This window comes from Microtus pennsylvanicus, chromosome 20 (assembly GCF_037038515.1).
Source record: "Microtus pennsylvanicus isolate mMicPen1 chromosome 20, mMicPen1.hap1, whole genome shotgun sequence".
Classification (NCBI taxonomy): Eukaryota; Metazoa; Chordata; class Mammalia; order Rodentia; family Cricetidae; genus Microtus; species Microtus pennsylvanicus.
The window spans coordinates 39,217,617-39,244,385 of record NC_134598.1 but is presented as its reverse complement, the minus strand read 5'-3'; the positions used below and the strand labels follow the sequence as shown (position 1 = coordinate 39,244,385).

The 26,769-nt window shown below is 39.9% G+C and overlaps 1 protein-coding gene across 1 annotated transcript in view; it reads left to right on the top strand.

Moving 5' to 3' along the window:
* Positions 1-3,373: 3,373 nt before the first annotated feature.
* The window catches only part of LOC142838794 (serine/threonine-protein kinase DCLK2-like), a 38,380-nt gene continuing 14,984 nt past the window's right edge, over positions 3,374-26,769 (top strand). The window contains exon 1 of the mRNA XM_075954421.1: positions 3,374-4,499. Coding sequence (XP_075810536.1) covers positions 4,202-4,499 — 298 coding nt within the window. The 5' untranslated portion in view covers positions 3,374-4,201. The remainder of the gene's footprint in view (positions 4,500-26,769) is intronic.

The following is a 26,769-nucleotide window of genomic DNA, read 5'->3' as shown; positions in this document are numbered from 1 at the left end:
TTATGGTCCCTGTTCCGGTGACACTGATCAACATCTACTGCATTGTAGACTCTTGGTATGGTTGTCTTGTAAATCAGTACACTGGGAATACCTCAATGAATATAAAAATGAAATAATAAATATTTCATTTTTATATTAATAATAAATAATATAATAAAAATAAATAATAAAAATAAATAATCATTAACCCCAACTCTGAAACCCCTCTGGACTCACGTACATGGTCATGGTAAACTCTCGCCTCTCCTTGCCAGAACAATACCTCAATGAATATAAAAATGAAATAATAAATATTTCATTTTTATATTAATAATAAATATAATATAATAAAAATAAATAATAAAAATAAATCATCATTTTTCAGTAATAAAAATGAAAATAAGTCCATAGACACAAGGCAACACGTCTACAGAAGCAAAGCACTCCTTTGTGACTGGTACAGTGTGAGCAACTGCGCTCAAAAACAAATTCTTTATCCATGGTATAGATTCTGAGAGAACCTTTGAGAAATAGGCAGAGTTTGCTTTCATCGATGCTTGTTTTCTCATGCAACCGTTTCCCGACTTTGTCTCATCTCTACCACGAGTAGCCTGCACTCTAAGGTAGTTTGGTGCATTCGTTATTTTCCTTTTTTTTTTGATTTTTATTTGTGGTAAATGGAGTATTAATATGTATAGTAAAATTATTAATATGTATATTAATAGTAAATAATGAATAATAAATTAATTATTAATAAGTAAATAATAGTAAAATTATTAATATGTATATCAATAGTAAATAATTAATAATAAATTAATTATTAATAATTAATTATTAATAAGTCAATAATAGTAAAATTATTAATATGTATATTAATAGTAAATAATTGATAATAAATTAATTATTAATAATTAATTATAATAAGTCAATAATAGTAAAACTATTAATATGTATAGTAATAGTAAAAGTATGAATTTTCCGCATTTGAAACAAACTGATACATCATCAAAAATAGAAAGCCATGAGAATGATTGCAACAAGCATACTAACAGAGGTATGATTAATGCCTTGTGTGAATCCCTCAGGGTCTAATTTTTCATATTATCCTGTCAATTCATCATCATAAATGTGTGAATGGTAGAGGAATCTGAATCAGGAAATGATTAGGAAAAGCAAGTTCTATATCATTATGTAAGTGCTCAATGAGAGATCTAGAAGCAGCATTGCCCAAACGATAAGGTTGAATAACCTTCTATTTATGTTAAAAATCATTATGAGCCTTATCAGTAATGCCAAAAGTTGTTGAATTCCAATTACAAGGCAAAGTAATAAGTTCTTGCACAGATAAATATTTCTTTCCCAACCATCCCACAGTTTGCTTAAGTCCATCAATCTCTGTCTGAAGTAGAGCATCTATTTGAGCTTGTTGAGTCCAGTTCTTGATAAACTTTATATTGTTGCCCTACAAAATGCTTTGTTTGCAGGGATGTATGTAAAGCAATACCAGTCACAGAATCATTAGCAGCAACAGCGATAAGGCTAGGAATTACAGCTATTACTAAATCTAACATGCAATTTGTTCTTTTCAATATCTTATTTAGGAATTCTACAACATGATGATCTAGAGTACTTAGAGCCCAAGAATGACCTAGGTTTACAGGCAGCCAAATATGTGTATGTTGCTGTAGTGTCATAAGTGATGAGGATTAAACTTAACAGAGGGATTAATACATGAATATCATAGAAAATCTTTACTACTAATTCCAGTAGTGAAATTGACTCTTCCAGGTTAAAATACATATGTAAGTAAGTAGCACATAGGCAGTAACATTAGTATTACAGAATAAGGTAATTTTACAAGTAGAACCAGATACTGCTGTTTTAAGTTTTTTTTAAGGCAGCTATCTGTATTGCATTATGGGCTGTGTGGAAGGCAATCAATGCCAGAAAATGGCTTCCTGTTATCTTTTTATTATTGGCTTGATTCATCCTGGTAACACTAAGCAAATCACAAGTTGTGATATTTCAGAACAATTGTTACAAAGTTAACCCCATGGGCCCCAATTGACCCATTTGTATAGAAGTATTTTTCCAAATATGCTCAACAATTTTCCAAAAGATGGCTGATGTTTGAAATTGTAATGTGTATAATCTGTACATACAGGTTATGCTGTTTCTTAATTTTCAGTGCCAATATCCCATGCATGATTAATGGGCTATGCTGAGAGCCTCATGTATTTTTTTTTAAGTTTATTTATATCATGGATTGTGTTACTGCATTGATGACTGTTGTGCCATCCCTGCATCTCTGGGATGAGGCTGAATTTATTATGTAGGTTTTTAAAATAGATTCCTGGATCTGGTTTGCCATCGTTTGATTGAGTATTTTGTCGTTCATGCTCATGACTGAGATTAGTTTTTAATTCTTTTCCTCCGTTGATTCTTTGTGTGGTTTCGCATCAATCTTACTTCATACTCATAAAACGAGTTCTGGCAATGTTCCTTCTGGTTATATTTTGTGCAACATTTGGAGGAGTACAGGAAGTTCTGATGGAATTCTTCATTAAAACCATTTGGCCCTGGGATATTTGGTTTGCTTTTGATGAGAGCTTCGATTTCCTTTAAGAGTATATGCCTATTTAAATTGCTCATCCAAGCCTCATTTTATTTTAGGTAAATGGTGACTAGCCAGAAAATTGTTCATTTCATTTATGTTTCACAATTTTGTGGAGTACAGGTTTCTGTGGTATGATCTGTATTTTTTTATAATTTTATAAATTTTATAATTTTTTATAATTTTATGTTTAAAATCTATTTCTTGTCCCACCTCTGGATTAGGGTGTTCAAATTCTCCTGTTGTAAATTCCCTGGCTTCTCATACTATCATGCTGTCTTTCAAATTGTTGGAGGTATTCCTACATAAATGCATGCACATTTGTACCAATCCTGTTAGGAGAGTCTTGCCTGCTTGGTATGGTCTTGGCTGCGGCTACCTCTGTGCTTGTGGTTTTTTCTTGGTCTGTCTTCTCTTAGTTTTCTTAGCTCTGCAGTCTCTTATATCTACTCCACCCTGGAGTAGACTGTGGTGATGGACATCAACACACTCCAGATGGATAGGATTCCTTGGTGGCAAGCTAGGATGGGATAGAGTATTTTTGCATTCATGTTCATAATTGAGATTAGTTTTTTCTTCCCTTCCTCTTTTGAGTCTTTTTGTTTTCGCATCAATCTTACGGCGTAGTCATAAAAAGAGCTCTGGCAATGTTCCTGGTTATGCTAGCCCCCCCCTCCCCCACAGCTGCTGAGCATGAGTCCACGCGCGGGAGCACGCAGCTCCCGCTGCCTGGAGGGCGGGGCCCCCATGAAAGGTCCAGCTGCTCCTCAAGCCGCGCCGCCCTCTTCCTCACCACCTCCCTCTCCTTGCGGTTTGTGGTATCCCAAGAGTGGTAGAAGGAGTCCTCCGGGATCCAGGCTCTGCCAGGCGGCCGCGAGCTCGAATGCCCATAAGCGTGCGCCCCTGGGAGGAGGCTGCGCTCTTCCCTCAGGGGCCCAGCGCAGCGTGAGGATCCCGGTCAGCTTTGCCGCTCATTGGCCATGGACCGGTCCTGGCAGCGGGCGAGGTGGCGACGTGAACCCGGGACCCCAGGCCGCACGTCACAGCCACGATGCGCCTCGCCCAAGCTCGCGCTCCACCCCATCCCCTCCACTTCCTCCGTTTAGCGCGCCGGATAGCGAGTGCGGACTGGACGCGAACCGGGGCAAGCCTTGGGTCTTTCAACTTAGTGGTTTCTGGCCCACTGCCCACGCGCTATGTGTGAGGCAGGGCCCGGCCAAGGAGGCGCTTAGGGGACGTGGGGCTCCCAAGCTGGCGGCGGTGACGGAGAGGGTGCGCGGAACAATGAGCTGGGCAGCTGCAAGCCGAGACAGCTTTTAGCTGTCTGAGCGGGCCCACCTGCAAGCACAGCCCGCGTGCTCGGGCCAGGTGTCCCAATGCTTTAAGGCCAGAGCGCCCAGATCATGGCGCACTGCGGCTGGGGCTGTGGGGACGTTCCTTCATTAATTTATTTATTTGTGGAGAGCTTTCTCTGAGCAACCTTGATGGCCAGCACCAGGAGCATTGAGCTGTAGCATTTTGAAGAACGGGACAAAAGGACGCTGCCAGGGTCACGGAGAGGGGCTCCCAGCTCCTCAGGGGGCAGCAGCATCTCTGGCCCCAAGGGCAATGGGCTCATCCCCCAGCCTGGAGCACAGTGCACACTGCAGCTTCTACCGCACGCGGACTTTGCAGGCCTTAAGCTTTGAGAAGAAGGCCAAGAAGGCACGCTTCTACCGGAATGGGGACCGCTACTTCAATGGCCTGCTCTTTGCCATCTCCAATGATAGCTTCAGTTCCTTTGATTCGCTTCTCACAGAGCTGACCCTCTCGTTTTCTGACAATGTGAACCTGCCTCAGGGTGTCCGCACAATCTACACCATAGACTGCAGTCGGAAGGTCACCAGCTTGGATGAGCTGCTGGAAGGTAGGAGGGGTGGGCAAGGCTTGGCAGGTGCAGGCAATGCTTGGAAGGTGCAGTGACTGTGGGCTGGGTACTTCCCTGCCTAGAGCGGGGCAGGTGCTTTCTAGGCAGCCAGGGGGATTAGAGCTCCTCTGTAGGTTGTGTTGGGCCCGGGTGCACACATTCTCTGTCCTTCTCAAGAGATTTGCCTTTTTTTTTTGGAGAAAATTCTAATGAGTAGGGACAAATACAGACAATGGTACCTTTAAAATTAGCCGACTTATTTTTGCTGGAAGGGCAAGCTGTTTGAAAGCATGGTCCTCCAGTGAGGCGCGGGGTAACCCTTAGTGGAGCTCAGCGCAGCACCTGTACCATCCCCCTGTTTGGGATCCCACTGTACCTTCTGTGCATGGCTGTGGTTCTGACTTGCTCCAGGTTGGCTTTTCTGATTTCACTTATGGCAAAAATCACTCGAAATCAAGAGGGGCGATCCAGCATAGCAGGTATCAATCTTGGCTTCATCTTGGACCATATTGGACACTTTGGAAAGTATAGGTGACTGGCCCCACCCACCCCTTAGATATTATGATGTGCATGGTTGGGGTGTGACTTGAGCGTTTAAAGTTTTGAAAGTTCCTCAGATGATTTCAGTGTGTAGACAAAATGGAAAAGTAGCTGTGCTTAAAGAATTTTCCACATTTGGTCGACAGCAGGGTGAATCAAGATGAATCTCACCTGCCTTCTCCCTGAAGAGGATAACTAGGGTCAAGGGAAGTGACAGCAGAGGCCTATTAGAAATTAGTGCCTGAGTTTCTCTATTACTTTTAGCAAATGGTACCCTTGCTCTGTCTACAGGACAACATAATTGAAATTGTCTTCTATATAATTTAGCAGTAGAAGGGACTACCTCACACTTTGTCTTAGAAGTGAGATTTGGTTTTAAAGACTAAAAGAAGAGAGTAAGAAACCTGTAGGTGTGCCAGTAAAATGAAGAAAACATTGAGAGGACCACATTACTTTCATATGCATATCAGAATATACATTTAGAGCAATTTAGTTCATTGAGCTCTTTCTTCCTTAGAATATCTTTTACAAATTTAAGATTAATTTTGAAATAATGATAAAATTGTTTCTCAGTCAGCGAGTCTCCTCCCCCATTTCCTTGCTCATCATCTTCATCTCTTAACAGTATTTTGCCTCACCTGAAGAAAGTCTTAAAAATGCATTGCTGGCTCTATGCATGTTCATTAAGCCCGTGTGAGTGAAAGAACCTGAAAAGTGGCTCAGTGGATATGTGTCTCCTTAGTTTAGTGATCAAAGTCAGTAGCTGGATGAATCTTATAGTGCACTTAAATACTTAGTAGCCTGGCTGCTAGAGATACTTGTGTCATGGTCTTCAGAATCTTCCAGCAAAATTATGCCTGACACCCACCGCCACCTCCAAGTGCTGCGATTAAAGGCATACACCACCATGCCTTGCCTACTTTATTTTTTTTGACTCTGAATAGACCATGTGGAGATTCATAAGGCTATGTCTTCCTCCTCCTCCTCTTTCCCCTTCTTCCCGTTTTCCTCCTCTTCCTTCCCCCAGCCCCTAACTCCCTTCTCCTCTTCCAGGTGCCCAGGCACTTTGACATCAGAGTTACATCTCAGGCCTGCCCTGCTTATTGTTTATCTGTCCTTCAGATATGACCCATTTCCCTCAAGTCTTCTCATTCTTGGAAGGCCTGTCTGTCTGTCTTTCATTTTTGGACGAACACTTGTTTTCTGAACTTTTGTTACTTGTGTGAGTGCTGAATCTGAGTCCCAGTCGGGATTGCTTGCCTAAACTTAGGGCTAAACTGTGCGGTGAGATCCATGGAAGATTAAGGATGCAGGAGAGGAGAATTGAAGGACCCCAGAGGCTGGGGAACCACTGCTTGGATGAGCCTGTTAATGGTATGCTACACTCATTGTGCCCTAGTTTGTTTGCAGATGTCAACCGTCTTTCAGTTTGAAACCCTTCCACTAGCCTTATACTTGCAGTTTATTTATTTGGACAGAGTCTCATTGTTGTAGTTCTGGCTGACCTGGAACTAAGATGCACCTTCTTCTGCCTCCCAAATATTGGGTTTGAGATATATATGACCACTCTTGGCTATATTTGATTTTATTTGCTACATAGGAGTTATAGCATGGGGTATTGTGAGCTATCTCAATGCATGTAAACAGTGTTAATGATCATGTCACGGTAACTGGTATATCTATCACCTCAAATTTTTTTTTTGTTTGTGTTAGGAACTTTCAAAATCCTCTCTGCTATTGACTTGGAAACATTTCACTAAATTTTTGTTAACTGTAGTCATTGTACTACTGTGTGGATCAGTAGAAGTTGTTCCTCATAATCCCCTGAGATTACAAAACCTGAATGTTTGTGCCCCTGGAAATAAGAATAGGAGCCTGGTAGTGGTAGTGCATCCCTTTAATCCAAGCACTTGGGAGGCAGAGGCAGGTGGATCTCAGTGAGTTTGAGGCCAACCTGGTCTACAGAGCAAGTTCCAGGACAGGCAAAAAAAAAAAGAAATCCGAGCGATGCCTTTAATCCCAGCACTCGGGAGGCAGAGGCAGGTGGATCTCTGTGAGTTCGAGACCAGCCTGGTCTACAATGCTAGTTCCAGGATAGGCTCCAAAGCCACAGAGAAACCGTGTCTCAAAAACCAAAAAAAAATTCCCAGCACCCACATGGTGGCTCACAACCATCTGTAATGGGAACTGATGCCCTCTTCTTTCGTGCAGGCACACATGCAAATAGAAGCACTCACACACATAAATAATTCTTCTAAAAATAGCAAGAAATTGGGCTATGTTTAAGATTAATGAAAACCTTAGTTAGGCAGTGTTCATTTTTACTTTATTTTTCCATAAAATTTCTTTATTCTCTGGATTGGTTAAACGAACTACTTGCTGCGGATGTTTTTTTGTTTCCTTTTGTACTTTTGAGACACGATTTCTATGTATCCCTGACGGTTCTGAAATTCTCTATGTTGACAAGGCTGGCCTTGAACTCAAAGAGATCTGCCTGCCTCTGCCTCTCAAGTGCTGAGATTAAAGGTGTGTGCCACTATGCCCATGCCCATGTCTAACTGCTTTAAGATTCTTTATAGTGTGTGCATGTGTGTGTATGGTGTGTGTGGTTTAGTGTGGTATGTGTGGTGTAGTATGGTGTGTGTCATGTGTATGTATGTGTGTGTGGTGTATTGTGATGTGTGTGTGTGTGGTGTGTGTATGTGTGTGTGGTGTAGTGTGTGTGTGCATGTGTGTGTATGTGTGTGTGGTGTAGTGTGGTGTGTGTCATGTGTATGTGTGTGTGTATGTGTGTGTGGTTTAGTGTGGTATGTGTGGTGTAGTATGGTGTGTGTCATGTGTATGTATGTGTGTGTGGTGTATTATGATGTGTGTGTGTGTGGTGTGTGTATGTGTGTGTGGTTTAGTGTGGTACGTGTGGTGTAGTGTGGTGTGTGTCATGTGTATGTGTGTGTGGTGTATTGTGTGTGTGTGTGTGCATGTGTGTGTATGTGTGTGTGGTTTAGTGTGGTACGTGTGGTGTAGTATGGTGTGTGTCATGTGTATGTGTGTGTGGTGTATTGTGTGTGTGTGTGTGTGTTTGGTGTGTATGTGTGTGTGTGTGGTGTGTGTATGTGTGTGTGGTGTATTGTGATGTGTGTATGGTGTGTGTGGTTTAGTGTGGTACGTGTGGTGTAGTATGGTGTGTGTCATGTGTATGTGTGTGTGTGTGGTGTATTGTGATGTGTGTGTGTGTGGTGTGTGTATGGTGTGTGTGGTTTAGTGTGGTACGTGTGGTGTAGTATGGTGTGTGTCATGTGTATGTATGTGTGTGTGGTGTATTGTGATGTGTGTGTGCATGTGTGTGTATGTGTGTGTGGTTTAGTGTGGTACGTGTGGTGTAGTATGGTGTGTGTCATGTGTATGTGTGTGTGTGTGGTGTATTGTGATGTGTGTGTGTGGTGTGTGTATGTGTGTGTGGTTTAGTGTGGTATGTGTGGTGTAGTATGGTGTGTGTCATGTGTATGTATGTGTGTGTGGTGTATTGTGATGTGTGTGTGTGTGGTGTGTGTATGGTGTGTGGTTTAGTGTGGTGTATTGTGATGTGTGTGTGTGTGGTGTGTGTATGTGTGTGTGGTTTAGCGTGGTACGTGTGGTGTAGTATGGTGTGTGTCATGTGTATGTATATGTGTGTGGTGTAGTGTATGTGTATGTGTGTGGTGTATTGTGATGTGTGTAGGTGTGTGTGTGGTGTAGTGTATGTGTGATGTGGATGGTGTGTATATGTATGTGTGTGGTACGTGTGATGTAGTGTGGTATAGTGTGGCGTGTGTGATGTGTGTATGTATATGTGTGTGGTGTAGTGTGTGATGCGTGTATGTATATGTGTTTGGTGTAGTATGGTGTGTGTAGTGTGTATGTATGTGTGTGTGGTGTATTGTGATGTGTGTGTGTGTGTGTGGTGTGTGTATGTGTGTGGTGAAGTGTGTGTGTGTGATGTGTATGTGTGTGGTGTATTGTGATGTGTGTGTGTGGTGTGTGTGGTGTATTGTGATGTGTGTGTGTGGTGTGTGTGTGGTGTAGTGTGTGTGTGTGATGTGTGTGTGGTGTAGTGTGTAGTGTATATGTGTGTGTGGTTTAGTGTGTGTGTGCATGTGTGTGTATGTGTGTGTGGTGTATTGTGATGTGTGTGTGTATGGTGTGTGTGGTTTAGTGTGGTATGTGTGGTGTAGTATGGTGTGTGTCATGTGTGTGTATGTGTGTGTGGTGTATTGTGATGTGTGTAGGTATGTGTGTGTGGTGTAGTGTGTGTGGTGTGGATGGTGTGTATATGTATGTGTGTGGTACGTGTGATGTAGTGTGGTATAGTGTGGAGTGTGTGATGTGTATATGTATGTGGTTTAGTGTGATGTGTATTGTGTAGAAATGTATGTGTGTGGTGTAGTGTGTGCGATGTGTTTGGTGTGTGTATGTGTGTGGTGTAGTGTGTGTATGATGTGTGTATGTATATGTGTTTGGTGTAGTATGGTGTGTGTAGTGTGTTTGTATCGTGTGTGTATGTGTTGGTGTAGTGTGTAGTGTGTTTGATAAAATGTGTGTATTTTTATGACAGATTTCCTTTGAAGAGAAATGAGAAAGAAACTTAGACATATTAGTGAACTGTCTTTATACAATTTTAGACTGTCTTAAGCATATTTTGTCCTAGTTCACTTACTACCTGAGTTTGTTTTAGTTTAACATTAACTGGGTGTGTGTCACAAAGACAGAAATTGTCCTTTAGACAACTTGCCGTAAGCCGTCACTGATTTCATCCTGAAATAGTGGACTTTTAGCGGTGTTGGTTTCTTTCGTGGACCCGAAGGCTTCGAGATTGAAAACATTATGAGTATCATGTGATAGCAGCATTCATGTCCTTGTTATTATGCTTTGAATTTTTTCCTTCTTTAGAATGTTTACATTCCCTATTGGTATTGACTCCATTTATAAGATTTGGATTTATTAGTAATATTGACTAATATATCTAAAGTCTTCATAAAATCGCTTAGATCAACTTTTAGAATTTCATTTAAGTTAACTCATGGTTTCTAAAGCAGCAGTGATTTTATTTAAGTCCTAGGAGACATAGAGCTATATCTGGACTCAGCTTTTAGTTGTCACATCTAGAAATGGGGATTTTGGTGATTGATCATTGGAAGGCAGAATCCTAAGATTCACAGGCAACTATAACATGGTTCTTTGGGCTATATATTTATAGTACTGAGAATTTAAAGTCCTGGTTTAGTGTAACAACGTTATTCAAAAGTAAATACTCTTTACGTATTAACATTGTTAGTAGATATCATACTGAACTTTATTTTGGACCTTTATTTTTGACAGACAGGCTACAAGGACATCTGTGTTGTCTAATGGACACAAACTTTGGGAAGTTGTGGTTTATAATCTGCTGGCTTGGGTTTCAGCCTGTCTCTCTTGTGCATGTTTACGTAGTGCAGCTTCACAGATGTTTAAAGAAAGACATCATAAATGCTTTTGTAGGTATTTAAAGTTAGGTACCAAACATCATGATTTAATCGTAAGTTTTTAGTACTTAGAAGCATGGTGTAAGGGTTTAAATTAAGCATTGTCACACCCGAAGGCTATCTGCTTGCTTGTTAACACATGGGGTTTGGAGAGGCCGGAACATGCCAGAGCCTCTAACCTCATCACTGGAGTAGCTGGTTGATGGGACAACAGTTTGGTTGGCTGTTTGGAGATGGAGCTTTGTGGGGGTATTTCTTTTTTTTAAATATTTATTTATTTATTATATACATATAAATATTTATTATTTATTATATTATTTTTATATACATATAAACACAAATAAATATAAATATTATTTATTTATTATTATATTATTTTATATACATATACATATAAATATAAACAAATATTTATTATTTATTATTATTTATTTATTATATACAATATTCTGGTGCCCTGAAGAGGGCACCAGACCCCATGACAGATGGTTGTGAGCCACCATGTGGTTGCCAGGACTCGAACTCAGGTCCTCTGGAAGAGCAGGCAATGCTCTTAACCACTGAGCCATCTCTCCAGCCCCTCGTGGGGGTATTTCTGTGAAGTGATGCCTTGCTCTGGCTTCTTAGCTCTCAGTTACTACTGTCTGTTGGCTGAGTAAGCAGCCTTCTCTGCTATGTGCTTCACCCACTACTTTTTTGTCTTGTCTGAGGCCCATACTGTAAAGCCATCTGATCATGGCTCTCTGAAACCTTTAGTCATTTTAGGTTCCTGAAGGTATTTTGGTACAGGGATAAAAAACAAATAGCCATATTTTTCATTATCTTTAAAAAATTACAACCTTCACTCATGAGGCAGAGGCAGGGAGATCTCTGTGAGTTTGCTGCTAGCCTGGTCTACAGAGTGAGTTCTAGTACAGCCAGGGTTACACAGAGATACTCCACCTCAAAAACAATAATAACAAAAAATCCAAACAGACAAAACAACAACGACAAAAAAACCCCAACAAAACAAAAAGGTTCAATCTTGAATTTGGGAGTAGCTCAGTAATAAACACCTGACTTGCATGGGAGTGGCCCCAAGTCCCAACCCAGCAAAAAGGAAAAAGAAAAACGATAAATGAAAATTCCTAATGTAAAACTCATATATTTTAAAATGAGATGACTAAGAAAAATAATCTATAAAGAGGAATACAGGCCGTTTCATAATTTTGTTTAAACACACAGTGAACTTCGATTTTGTTTTTGTTTTTTTATTAAAAAAGCCTGGAACTTTTAAACACATGTATAGGGAAAGAAGGCCTTTTAAACATGTTTAAAGTTAGAAAGCCTTTTTTTTTAAAATAAGCCACAGTGGCAAAGTTCTTTAAAAATGTCTCTTTTTTCTGGTACAGAACTGAAAGGTCCAAATATAACTTTTCCCACATATGTGAAGAGTTCTAGCTTTTAGCATTCCCAGAAACAGCAGAGTTTAACATGAAAAATCATTTTATAGAATTTTGGAACAAGTGGGTTCTTGTCATGGACAGAGGCAAAACAGACTTAGAAATTGCTTGCAGTTGATGCTTTTAGGGTAAAACACTTCTAGACTTTAATTACATCATTTATGTCACCACTTTCTTGCCTCTAAGCTTTCCAGAAATTAGAAAAATGATGAATTTTGCTTTATCAAGGGTTGCTGTTTGCATGTGACCTAGGTTTGGCTTCAGAATATCTGAGCTATAAGGGAAACGGTTTATTACACTGGTCAGTGACTCTGTAATGGAACACATACAAGTAACACCATATTTTGGAAAAGAACAGGAAGTGCTCTCAGAGACTGGAAGAGTTTCTACTAAAATGCCAATATTCCAGACTAGAACCCTGTGTTCCCCTAGGGTGGAATGGTAGAGCTGGGAAGGGCTGTGCTGGCTTAGTCATTTGATTTCTGCTCATCTAGTTGGGGAACTGCTTGAGGCTTAGCTGGGCAATTCTAGCTATTGAGGGATTCTGGGCAAGCCTAACAATCAAGAACACCAGTGGGTAGTAGATTGTGAGCAAATAGGGAGCCAATAAAGAGCCACGAGAGTTGTTTTTTTTCTTCCCTAAATTGTTTTTTTTTAATATTTATTTATTATATTATTTATTATATACATATAAATATTTATTATTTATTATATTATTTTTATATACATATAAACACCAATAAATATAAATATTATTTATTTATTATTTATTATATTATTTTATATACATATACATATAAATATAAACAAATATTTATTATTTATTATTATTTATTTATTATATACAATATTCTGGTGCCCTGAAGAGGGCACCAGACCCCATGACAGATGGCTGTGAGCCACCATGTGGTTGCCAGGACTCGAACTCGGGTCCTTTGGAAGAGCACACAATGCTCCTAACCACTGAGCCATCTCTCCAGCCGCCTCTTCCCTAAATTGTATAGTTGATTTCTACCTCCAGTTCTTATCCCACCTTCCTCTGAAGAGGTAACACTAACTACCAATATGGAATTGTGGTAACTGCTATTGTCTTGAATCCCAGCTAGGTGGTCCTAGGTATTGATGGACTCTGGGTGGCAATAATGAGCCCCAGTAGTAGGAAGTTTACAGGTTCTTTCAGTGTGGCCCCATATTTCGATATGGCACAAAAGCCATTAGCCCGGTCGGAGCTGATCACGTAGCTCTGCAGACAAGCTGTCTCTGCCCTGAACAAAAGCCAGGATGCCTGCTCCTAGCTTCTTTTGTTAAAATGTGGATTACCTGAGAAGAAATGTATGACTGAAGCTGATGACTTAAGAGTTCAGACGTTTGGTGCTTCCTTTCTTTTGTAATTTGGAAGGTGTCTTATAGAGATGCTAATTCAGGGCCTACCTGACTGCTAGATGCGGATGTGACTTGAGCCCCGGCACCTAGTAAAAAATCTGCCCCCTAGAGCTCAGGAAGGCAGTCTAACAGACAAAGAGCCTGTTCTACTCCCTGCTGTGCAGCGCAGCTTCAACTGAAAGAAAAAGCCAGATTTAAATTAAAGTAGCCTCTGAGGTAAGCAGGTTAAAATGCTTTTTCATTTCACAATTTTGCCTTTTTGTTAATAGTCTGCTGTTTGTAGGCAAGTGAATTTGTATCCAAGGTGGATTGATTTCAGTGCTGTGCCTCTAGTAAAGTTTAAAGTCAGAGATTGTGATGCATTCAGAAGTTCCTTGATTGTACAGGATTTTAAGATTGTTCAGGCTAGCCTGAGTTTTTGTCTTTTCTCACAAGGCTAAGGATTGTTTTTTCAAAGTCTGTGAAGAATTTTGTTACAAGTTTAATGGGCATTTGCATTAGATCCGTAGATTGCTTTCAATAACATTGTCAATTTTGCTATGATTGGTGCTATCTTTACAAGAGAATAGGAAATCTTTCAATTTTCTGATGGCTTAAATATCTTCCTTCAGAGATTTAAAGTTCTTGTTATACAAGTTTTTCAATTTGTGTGATTAGAGTTACTCAAATATTTATAATATTTATGAGTATCTCGTTCATGATATATGTAGAGGAGATTCATTTGAGTTGTTTTCAGATTCTGTGTATGATAAAGTAATTCTGCTATGAACATGGTTAAGCACATGTCCTTGTTGTATGGTTGAGCATCTTTTGTATATAGGCCCAGAAGAGATAGCTGAGTTTTAAAATGGTTTGTTGCCTAATTTTGTGAGAATTAAACAGCAGTGGAGGAGTTTCCTTTAAACATAAGTTGTGAGTTTTTAATCTTTGTCATGTTACAGAGATAAGAGTCTCAGAGTTGTTTTGATTTGCATTTCTCCAATGGTTAAGCATATTATATTTGGGCAATTTTTGAATGTTTCCAGTCATTTTAATTTCATATAAAGTTATGGTAAAGAAAATTATGAAATTATGAATAATTGGAGAGCTGGTACTGACCGGCTAAACATGCAATTACGAATTAGGAGAGCTGGTATTTACCGGCTAATTATGAAATTATCAATAATTGGGAAAGCTGGTTTTGACCTGCCAAACATGAAATTATGAAAATTGGGAGAGCTGGTTTTGACCGGCTAAACATGAAGTTACGGTATTAGAAAACTAAAGAACGGTATTGACTGATGATGTGTAAAAATCACGATTGTGAGTTGCTGCGGTTGAGATTTGGCTGAAAGAGAGATTGACTATGAATGTTGAGTTGATACGCATGCTGAGAAAGTAAACTCTGAATGATGTTCTGTACCAGCGGAGGAAACATTTTCAACTCAGGTGATTCTACTCTCCTTTAAGATAGGAGAATATAGTCTTTGGGAGCATAATTATACATGAAGCATTGTGATGCATCCTAACAAGTAATGGCTGATACACAGGGCCTAGAAAGTATATTTCTCTCCACTAATCTCTTTACAGAGGTCGGCAGTCAATGACGGGTGTGAGGCTTCTCCCCAGATGCCTAAGACAGGGGCTTGCATAAAAGATGCCTGCTCCAATGACGGGAAAATTTGGGTAAATGAGGACTTTGCCCAAGTCAGGCGCGACATATCTGTCTTGTTGCAGAAGCAAAGGGTTTATTAAAATTAATAAGAGGGTGGATTGTGGGCCCATATTTCGATATGGCACAAAAGCCATTAGCCCGGTCCGAGCTGATCATGTAGCAATGCAGAAAAGCTGCCTCTGCCCTTAACAAAAGCCAGGATGCCTGCTCCTAGCTTCTTTTGTTAAAATGTGGATTACCTGAGAAGAAATGTTTGACTGAAGCTGATGACTTAAGAGTTCAGAATGCTTTGCTCATTTAAAACATCTGGGTGATCAGAAAATTAAAACCAAACAGAAGCATTTCTTGTTTTCTGTGGGACCAGGCAGACCAGAAACAGGAAAAAGTGATAAGTAGGAGAGGGCTGTAAGGTCCAGGCTCTCTTCATCATAGCTTAGACTTTCAGTGGAGAGAGTCTTAGGTGGTGATAAGGCCTGAGTGAACAGTCTCTCTTTTAGCCTTATCACCTGGCTACAGGCTTCCTGGGATGCAGTTCCTCTCATTGTCCTATGGACTTCTATAGTGTTTGTTCCCTGAATGTAGCATTTTTGCCTAGTCACCATTTCTTTTAGTCTTCTCAGACTCCTACTTCTTTGAGTCTCTTGCCGGGCGACAGTATAGTAGACGCGTGCTGCCACCATGTGGCTAAATTGTGCAATGACACATTTTACAGTTCTGGATGGCTGGCTGTCAGGTCTTGAAGCTCAGCAATATACTCTTGAGCTCAGTGAAGCTTAGGGCAGTAATTGTCAGAGTTTTATCTGAATCGTACCCATGGAATTCCTGAATAATCTTACGATTTTTATGTATAAATTCTCTGGTGCTGAGCTACAAGAGCCAGTGTGGTTCATCTTCCCCTGGCTATGTGGTAGTTAGTGATCAGATGCAGATTTCTTTATATTCTTGCCTGGTCCTGCATCAGCCAGTGTGCTCCAGCATGATCTGAGTGGTCCTGCATGTTCTTTGTATCTCTTGGGCCGACTGGCACTCTCCTGACTGCATCTGTGCAGAGCACAGGGAGTGGGACTGTGCTTTGAAATATCCTTTATGAAATCAGCCCCGTGTAACACAGATTTGCCAAGGTCGGAGAGCCCTGGTCCCTCTAGTATCTTCCAGAAGTTTTGTACTTTGAACATTTAACATTTAGGGTTTACTATCCATCTGTAGTTAATTCTGTGGAGCTTGTAAACAGTAGTTCCTTTATAGAGTAGCACTCCACTGTTACTGTGATAAGACTAGGATTGATGGTATAAATTCTTAGAAAATATTACGTCACGAAGTAGAATTTATATAAGGGAGAGTTGCATCCCAAATCCTCCAAAGGTTAATGGTATGGTAACTGCACATGTTAGAGATTAGTATAAGATATAAATGTTTGTTCCCTAGGATTAACCAGCTGCATTCCCAAAACAAAGGTGACAGCCCTGTTTTACAAACAGCAGAAACACCCATTCCTCCATTAAAAAACCATCCTTTTAATGCTGCTCAAGAGACCATGCCAGTGTCACAACCCCATTAAGTCCTGTTGTGCCATAAAGGTATATTAATTCTAGAACATTGGCATTTCTAGTCTTTATGAAAAGAAATTTTGAGTCAAGGTCTCCTATGTTGATTGAAGTCTATTTGAACCCTGTCTGTAGCCCCACAAGGCATTGCCCTTCTTGTCTTCTTGCCTAAACACTCTAAACCTTGGATTGCATGTCTGCAGCACCACAACATTCTGAAATTGCCAGTTTGAGTACATAGTGGACTGTCCATTGCAGAACAGAGAAAGGATTTGTTTATGGAGCCTGGCTTCTCCATTCAGACCAGAAGAGGAGGAACACTGCTCTGAGAAGAGATAATAGCCAGGTCACAGACTGAACTTGAAGGCAGTGAGCTGCAGGGGTTTCCATTTTAAAGAAGGACTGACTGATGGGGCATGATGAGTGACTTTCTCTATAATTTCCCTGCATGTATTAATTCCTTCCATGTGAGTGAAGACAGACAGAATTCGTGGGTGTGCAATTTAGGGAGGGGAGCTTGAACGACTGAGTATTCAGTTTCCAATGAGCAGATCTATGCAGATATGTACAATCCTGATTGATAAAGTTAAGTCAGCTGAGATGTTTGAGAAACAGACAATTGAATGCAACTCCATGTGTTAGATTACAGCACTCAGTGACTAACATTTTACATGGAAGCTGAGCAACCTCTTCCATTGCTGGTCTGGGTCCTCAGAACCCAAGACTTTTCACAGAAGGGTGAAAACTATGGTTATCAGTTCCAACACCACTGTGGACTTTGTTTATAATGTTCTTGGTTTACCCAATGTTTCTCTTGTGCAACATTGTCTGATTAGCCCCTTTCTGAATTTGTATACTTCCTTTTAAAACCCAACCCATTGATTTACATTAGCAAGAGACTTGCTGTTGAATTTGACTTAGTTCTACAGTCAATCTGGGATAGGTCTGATTAGCAGCCATTGCTGGGACCTTCTGCTCACCTGATTCTGACACTCAGACCTCACTAACCAATCAGAGCCTCCACCAGTCAAATGGATGGGTTCTTCAGGGAGCAAGGACTCCCGGTTTATCGCTTCCTGAAGAAATCACAGTCTCTCTTGTGCACTGTGTCTTGGGTTCCCTTGTGGGGAGAGAGTTTGTCAGCTGTACCATGGTGAATGAGGGGTTGCTCTCCACAGATGGGCCAAGGTGAGTAAGGGGCCAATGTCCCCAGGGGGGAGAAGTGGCTGGGCTTCATGCACATGGCTGCTCTTCCCACGGTTTTTATTTTTATTTTTATTTTTATTTTTGGTTTTTTGAGACAGGGTTTCCCTGTGGTTTTGGATCCTGTCCTGGAAGTAGCTCTTGTAGACCAGGCTGGACTCGAACTCAGATCCGCCTGCCTCTGGCTCCCGAGTGCTGGGAGTTTGCAGTGGCTGTGCTTGGCAGGTCAGGGGCCACTGTCCACCTGCTGAGGAGTGCGGCTGATCTGTTCAGTCCTCCCCTGATTGGTTGGGAGCCAGTGGACAAAGAGTTTAGTGTGTTCCTGCCTTATCCTAAGTAAGTAGTCCTAAGTGATCCTTGCAACTCTCCATGGCAGTCTCTGAATAACTTCACTGCCTGGGCTCTGTCTGCACTGAGCAGAGCATTGGCAGCTGCAAATGGTGGTGGCTGTAGTGCTTATTTTGCCGCATGTGGAGAGATATCACCATATTTTCCAAACTCGGAGACCACAGTATCTTCAGAAGTTCTTCACTTTTAACATTTATGTTTAGGATCCATTTGTAGTTAATTTTGTGGAGCTTGTAAACGGTTTCTCCTGTGTAGAGTAGCACTCCACTGCTAAATTGAAGTAGAGCATAATTGATAGTAGCATTAATGGTATAAGGATTTACCAGTTCTTAGGAGACATTAAGTCACACAGTAGAATTTAAGTAAGGGAGGGGTGCATCCCAAATTCCCCAAAGATAAGTAGTATGCTAACCATGCCTGTTAGATATTAGTATCATGAGATGCAAATGTTTGTTCACCAAGATTAATAAGCCATTAAGGTACATTCCTATAACAAATGAGACAACCATGATTTACAACCAGCCAAAAGACCCACTTCTCAGTCAAAGACCTCTAACATGGTGCTCAAGGGGCCATTATAGGCTCACAACCTGTGTGCCATGAAAGTATAATAATTCTAGAACAGCTGCATTTTTCAGTTTTTAGAAATGCTGAGTTAACTTTTAAATTAAGGGATGTACATGACTTTTTTGTTGTGCATTGTCCCATACCCTTTCTTGACATGCAAAACTGTCAGTATCAAGGGATTACAGAACTTCAATAAAGAACACCAGGAAGTGGCAGACAGAAACAATAGGCAAACCCTAGTTTCACTGAAAAACCCTGTTATTGGAAATGGTAACAACAAACAAAGCAATTAGTACCTGAGCTTTACCTCAAGGTTATAAAAATTCTTTTGTTCATGCATAATGCTTGCTTCTTGCTATAAATAGGGTAGTTTGTAAATCTCCCATCACCACTGATATAGAAATCCAATCTCAGGTGGTGATCAGATATAACTGATAAGCTTTGTGTGCCCCATGGAGGTTTTTTCCTTTTTTTCTGGAATCAACTTTGCTTCTGGTTTAATAGATTTTAGTGGTCTGCCCCCTCCTCAATAATTGCATGCCACCTGGACATAACAATAGTAAGCAAAATGTTGTCTAAGTGACCCTAACAGACATCCTATTCTTTATCATAATAGAATGATATCCTTTTATTTTTTTTTCTTTTTCTTTTTTATTTTTTGGTTTTTCGAGACAGGGCTTCTCTGGCTTTGGAGCCTGTCCTGGAACTAGCTCTGTAGACCAGACTGGTCTCAAACTCACAGAGAACCACCTGCCTCTGCGAGTGCAGCGATTAAAGGCGTGCGCCACCATTGCCTGGCTGAATGATATCCTTTTAGTAGTCACAATATCTTCTACAAAATTAAAACCTCAGAAGGCTTCAAGTGAATCTCTCCAAAGAATGTGGTGTACTGGATGAGTTATCGTCATTGATTTCTGGTAGTTTGATTTTGATTAGAATCCTGCCATTTCTGTTTAAGAAATTATAGTCTATATTTGTAGGCTATGTCTTTATGTCTCATTTTTTGAGTGCTGCAATCTATATTGTTAGTTTTATTATCATCTGATTGTTCCTCTGGAAAATGATCGGCCTTCAACAATTTTGTATCTAGAAAATTTCATGTTAAAAGTTCCTTATGTTTTCGTTGGTTTGAGAAGTTTCTGTGGAGAGTTGGTTTTAGTTTTTTTTATTTATTGTTCTTAGAGGCCTTCCTCTTTCCATTCCCTGACATTTCTGTGTTTTCCAGTTGCTGTTTGGGCTTTGGCTGTTTAAGTGATTGGATGTGATTAATACATTTACTTTCGATCTTTAAAACCTCCTTGTATATTATTGCCTTTTTCCTAATTAGCCTCACCTGTCCACATGACATTGCCTAGGGTTATCTGAAGAAGCATCAGTTGAGGGTGTGCATAGATGAGAACATCTAATTGCTGCATCTGAGAGAAATTGTATTGATTTAAAGTGTGGGAAGGCTCTTCCACTGAGTTGACAATATCTCTAAGCAAGTGGACCTGCAGAAGAGAACTAGCTTAGACAAACGAGAAAGGTAGGAAGCAATGTTTCCCCATGTATTGTCTTCATTTATTAGCTTGAGTTTCCACCCTAAGCTCCCACAAGGATGGACTGTGATCTAGGGATATCAACCAGATAAATCTCATTATCTAAGTTGCTTTTGGATAGAGTTTAATCACAACAATGGAGAAGAAAATTGGAACAAAAATGGTACCTCAAATGTACTTTTATTACTGCAAAGGACTTGAAATTTTTAGGTCTGCCCTTGCTATCCTGAATGGAATTGTTTTATTGTTGTTTTGTTATTTAGCCCAGGGAGGCAACTGATGCATAGCAGCTTTCCTCCCAGCCTCTGTATGCTGGAGTTACATGTCATGTACTCCCATTGACAAAGAGCCAAATATTTGAATTTTTTATACATGGTCGTTACTTGTGCAGCTGGCACTACTTTCTCTTGACACAGTGGCTAGTTATTTTCATTTGCTTTTCTTTGAAAATAGTAAAGCTCATAAACCCTATATAAGACCAGAAACAGACAAGTACTTTCTCACCCTATCTCAGAGCTTTTTCAACATTAGCTTTAATTCTTTACCAAGTATCTATATCTTAGGTGCCTTCTGGATACCAAAGAATTTTAAGGCTTCATTATTTCCACACACATTTCTAAATCAGAAAGAGAAATGTGAACCCTATGAGTTTTTATTGAATGCTTTAGGATTAGCAAGGTACAGAGAGGATTTGGCTTGTCCCATTACCCTGTAATGAAGATTACTTATCTGGTTTATAATTTAAATCCCTTCCTAACTTTTACTCTTTATGGTCCCTGTTCTGGTACCACCTTTCAACATCTACTGCATTGTGGTCCCTTGGTATGGTTGTCTTGTAAATCAGTACACAGTGATGCATAGTATGAACAACTGCACAATAAGATTTATTTACTATGCCGTTTTATACATACTAAAAAGTGATACCTCAACTCTGAAACCTCTGTACTCATGTACGTGTGTACTCTTGCTTCTCCTTCCTAGAAACAATACCTCAATTAATCAGTAATAAAAGTGAAAATAAGTACAAAGATACAATGCAAAAAGTATACAGAAGCAAAGCACTCCTTTTTAACTGGTACAGTGTGAGCAACTGCGCTCAAAAACAAATTCTTTATCCATGGTATAGATTCTGAGAGAACATGTGAGAAATAGGCAGAGTTTGCTTGTTTTCTCATGCAACCGTTTCCCGACTTTGTCTCATTTATACCACGAGTAGCCTGCACTCTAAGGTAGTTTGGTGCATTCATTATTTTCCTTTTTTTTTGATTTTTATTTGTGGTAAAAGGAGTATTAATATGCATAGTAAAATTATTAATATGCATATTAATAGTAAATAATTAATAATAAATTAATTAATAATAAATTAATTATTAATAAGTAAATAATAGTAAAATTATTAATATGTATATTAATAGTAAATAATTAATAATAAATTAATTATTAATAATTAATTATTAATAAGTAAATAATAGTGAAACTATTAATATGTATAGTAATAGTAAAAGTATGAATTTTCCGCATTTGAAACAAACTGATACATCATCAGAAATAGAAAGGCATAAGAATGATTGCAATAAGCATACCAACAGAGGTATGATTAATCCCTTGTGTGAATCCCTTAGGGTCTCATTTTCCATATTATCCTGTCAATTCATCATCATAAATGTGTGCAATGGTAGAAGAATCTGAATCAGGATACGATTAGGAAAAGCAAGTCCTATATCCTCACACAAGTGCTCAATGAGAGACCGAGAAGCAGCATTGCCCAAACGATGAGGTTGAATAATTTTCTATTCATGTTAAAAATCATTATGAGCTTTATCAGTAATGCCAATCGTTATCGAATTCCAATTCCAAGGCAAAGTAATACGTTCTTGCACAGATAAATATTTCTTTGCTTAAGTCCATCCATCTCTGTCTGCGGTCGAGCATGGATTTGAGCTTGTGGAGTCCAGTTCTTGATAAACTTTATCCTGTTGCCCTACAAAATGCTTTGTTTGCAGGGATGTACGTAAAGCAATACCAGTCACAGACAATGGTACCTTTAAAATTAGCCGACTTATTTTTGCTGGAAGGGCAAGCTGTTTGAAAGATGGTCCTCCAGTGAGGCGCGGGGTAACCCTTGGTGGAGCTCAGCGCAGCACTTGTGCTGTCCCCGTGTTTGGGATCCCACTGTACCTTCTGAGCATGGCTGTGGTTCTGACTTGCTCCAGGTTGGCTTTTCTGATTTCACTTACGGCAAAAATCACTCGAAATCAAGAGGGGCGATCCAGCATAGCAGGTATCAATCTTGGCTTCATCTTGGACCATATTGGACACTTTGAAAAGTATAGGTGACTGGCCCCACCCACCCCTTAGATATTATGATGTGCATGGTTGGGGTGTGACTTGAGCGTTTAAAGTTTTGGATGTTCCTCAGATGATTTCAGTGTGTAGACAAAATGGAAAAGTAGCTGTGTTTAAAGAATTTTCCACATTTGGTCGACAGCAGGGTGAATCAAGATGAATCTCACCTGCCTTCTCCCTGAAGAGGATAACTAGGGTCAGGGGAAGCGACAGCAGAGGCCTATTAGAAATTAGTAGTCCTGGCACAACAACTACGCATCACTCAGAAGGACCACTTATATTCTTATATTCTAAATTCATTTTCTCCATGTCACAGTTGATGAAACCTAAGAAGCATGCATGCCAGGGTTACGGATTTTTAACAGGCCTTAGTTGATGCTTTCTCTTTTACCATTCACCTCCAAAGGAAGTAAGGTAGCTATTCTGAGGAGTCCTCAAAGTGCCCGAGTTTCTCCATTACTTTTAGCAAATGATACCCTTGCTCTGTCTACAGGACAACATAATTAAAATTGTCTTCTATATAATTTAGCAGTAGAAGGGACTACATCACACTTTGAAGTGAGATTTGGTTTTAAAGACTAAAAGAAGAGAGTAAGAAACCTGTAGGTGTGCCAGTAAAATGAAGAAAACATCATTGAGAGGACCACATTACTTTCATATGCATATCAGAATATACATTTAGAGCAATTTAGTTCATTGAGCTCTTTCTTCCTTAAAATATCTTTTACAAATTTAAGATTAATTTTGAAATAATGATAAAATTGTTTCTCAGTCATCAAGAGTCTCCTCCCCCATTTCCTTGCTCATCATCTTCATCTCTTAACAGTATTTTGCCTCACCTGAAGAAAGTCTTAAAAATGCATTGCTGGCTCTATGCATGTTCATTAAGCCCGTGTGAGTGAAAGAACCTGAAAAGTGGCTCAGTGGATATGTGTCTCCTTAGTTTAGTGATCAAAGTCAGTAGCTGGGAAGTTACAAATGAATCTTATAGTGCACTTAAATACTTAGTAGCCTGGCTCCTAGAGATACTTGTGTCATGGTCTTCAGAATCTTCCAGCAAAATTATGCCTGACACCCACTGCCACCTCCAAGTGCTGCGATTAAAGGCATACACCACCATGCCTTGCCTACTTTATTTTTTTGACTCTGAATAGACCATGTGGAGATTCATAAGGCTATGTCTTCCTCCTCCTCCTCTTTCCCCTTCTTCCCCTTTTCCTCCTCTTCCTTCCTCCAGCCCCTAACTCCCTTCTCCTCTTCCAGGTGCCCAGGCACGTTGACATCAGAGTTACATCTCATGCCTGCCCTGCTTATTGTTTATCTGTCCTTCAGATATGACCCATTTTTCTCAAGTCGTCTCATTCTTGGAAGGCCTGTCTGTCTGTCTTTCATTTTTGGACGGACACTTGTTTTCTGAACTTTTGTTACTTGTGTGAGTGCTGAATCTAAGTCACTGTCGTTATTGCTTGCCTAAACTTAGGGCTAAACTGTGCTGTTATATCCATGGAAGATTAAGGATGCAGGAGAGGAGAATTGAAGGACCCCAGAGGCTGGGGAACCACTGCTTGGATGAGCCTGTTAATGGGATGCTATACTCATTTTGCCCCAGTTTGTTTGCAGACGTCAACCGTCTTTCAGTTTGAAACCCTTCCACTAGCCTTATAGTTGCAGTTTATTTATTTGGACAAGAGTCTCATTGTTGTAGTTCTGGCTGACCTGGAACTAAGATACACCTTCTTCTGCCTCCCAAATATTGGGTTTGAGATATATATGACCACTCTTGGCTATATTTGATTTTATTTGCTACATAGGAGTTATAGCATGGGGTATTGTGAGCTATCTCAATGCATGTACACAGTGTTAATGATCATGTCACGGTAACTGGTGTGTCTATCACCTCCAATATTTTTTTGTTTGTGCCAGGAACTTTCAAAATCCTCTCTGCTATTGACTTGGAAACATTTCACTAAATTTTTGTTAACTGTAATCATTGTACTACTGTGTGGAACAGTAGAAGTTGTTCCGCATAATCCCCTGAGATTACAAAACCTGAATGATTTTGCCCCTGGAAATAAGAATAGGAGCCTGGTAGTGGTAGTGCATGCCTTTAATCCAAGCACTTGGGAGGCAGAGGCAGGTGGATCTCTGTGAGTTTGAGGCCAACCTGGTCTACAGAGCAAGTTCCAGGACAGGCAAAAAAAAAAAAAAAAAAAAAAAAAAGAAAGAAAGCCGGGCGGTGGTGGCGCACGCCTTTAATTCCAGCACTCGGGAGGCAGAGGCAGTCTCTGTGAGTTCAAGACCAGCCTGGTCTACAAAGCTAGTTCCAGGATAGGCTCCAAAGCCACAGAGAAACCGTGTCTCGAAAAACCAAAAAAAAAAAAAAAGAAAGAAAATAAGAATAAGTGCGGCAGGTGAGTGTAGCTCAGTGGTAGAGGGCTGCTTTACAAGATTACAGCTTGTGGTTCAAAGCCCATGGGTCATGACCTCCTGGGGCTGAATGACCCTTTCACAGGGGACACATCTCAGATATCCCACATATCAGATATTTTCTTCACAATCCTTAACAGTAGCAAAATTGTAGTTATGAAGTAGCAATGATGTAGCATGAATTCTAATTCTTATTAATAATAAAAACTGAGAGTCAGATACTGGGTGTTAATGCTGAAGATCAGAGAAGCAGAGTGCCAGCCACTAGAGAGTTTTTACTTCTACCAGTGCACAAACCGAGGGGCAATCCTGTCCTCAGACTGCATCTCCAGACTGTATCTGTCTCCACTAAACCTTCAGACTGCAGTGCTCTTGACTCCTCCCTCTTTATAGTCCTGTCTAGTCCTATCTACCTCCCTAGTGCTGGGATTAAAGGTGTGAGCCCCCACTCCCTGGGTTCTAGTGGTTTAGCTTTGCACTACGATCTTCAGACAAGCTCTGTTTGTTAAAACACAAACAAAATAACCGTACACAGTGAAATATGGTTTGGGGTCACCACAGCGTAAGGAACTACATTAAAGGGTCCCAGCTTTAAGAAGGTGGAGAGCCACTGCTCTAGAGCACCACCACCAATAGTGGTAAAACAATCTACATGAAAATCTAGCATACAAATGATAGAGATTGCTAACTGCATTGCAATTTAAAGATATTTATAAATATAAAGATGATATGCAAAGGTTCCATACTGCAATGCTATCCAAGCACAGTGGCTGTGAAAGAACTGGCCAACCTTCACGACCTGTGAACATGTAAGTTATCAGGATAAAGCTGCAGGCAATGTTTGTACTAACTTAACTGCTATTCACGGATCCCTTCAGTGCTTAATGCTATGTTGGTGTGCAGAATTGATGCAATGCCCTTCAGAATGCCATGCACTGAGCCAGCTATATAGCTAACTGACTTCTATTCCTAGTAAGTGAATATTCTCTGCCCATAACTTGCTGTGAGCATCTCTTTAAATTAGGTATTATCTTATTTTCCCAACTAATTCCTGTCCAAGTTACATACCTTGCACCTAAAGAGTTAGAGCTTTTGGCGGGAGTTTGTGTGGCTGTGCTTCATTTAGAGGTAGTTATTTAGATGTATTTCACAATGGGGTGATGCATACATTTTATCATAAAAACCAACACAAAATTAAAATTCCCATTGTGAACTCTAAGGATATCTTACCCTTGACCAGGTGTGGAGAACTGAGGGCAGGCCACGGATCTCTTAGTTTACACTAGTGCATGAGAACTATTTTTGGTCTCCTCATTAGTAGAATTTCTGTTTTCACATTTAGCTAATTTTTTAGGTCTTAAGACAAACTTCTGTGGTGTCGTTTTATTTGTATTTTTATTTTTATTTTTATTTTTTTATTTTTTTTATTTTTTTTATTTTTTTATTTATTTATTTATTTATTTTATTTTTTTTATTTTTTTTTTATTTTTTTTTATTTGTATTTTTAAAAATAAAGCTTGGAAAAGTAAAACAGCCACACTGTCCAGTCTTACTGACTATGCAGCAAATGACACATACTTTAATCCCAGTAGTTACAATGACACACACCTTTAATCCCAGTAGCCACACTAGTTTACCATAGAAACCAAACAGTCGTGGTGCATACCCTTAATCCCAGAATTAGAGATGATTATAAAATGGGAGGAGACAGCTCTCAGTCACAGTCTCATTCTGAGACTTCCTGGAGGCAGAATCACTATTTTCGGACTGAGGTTAAGGT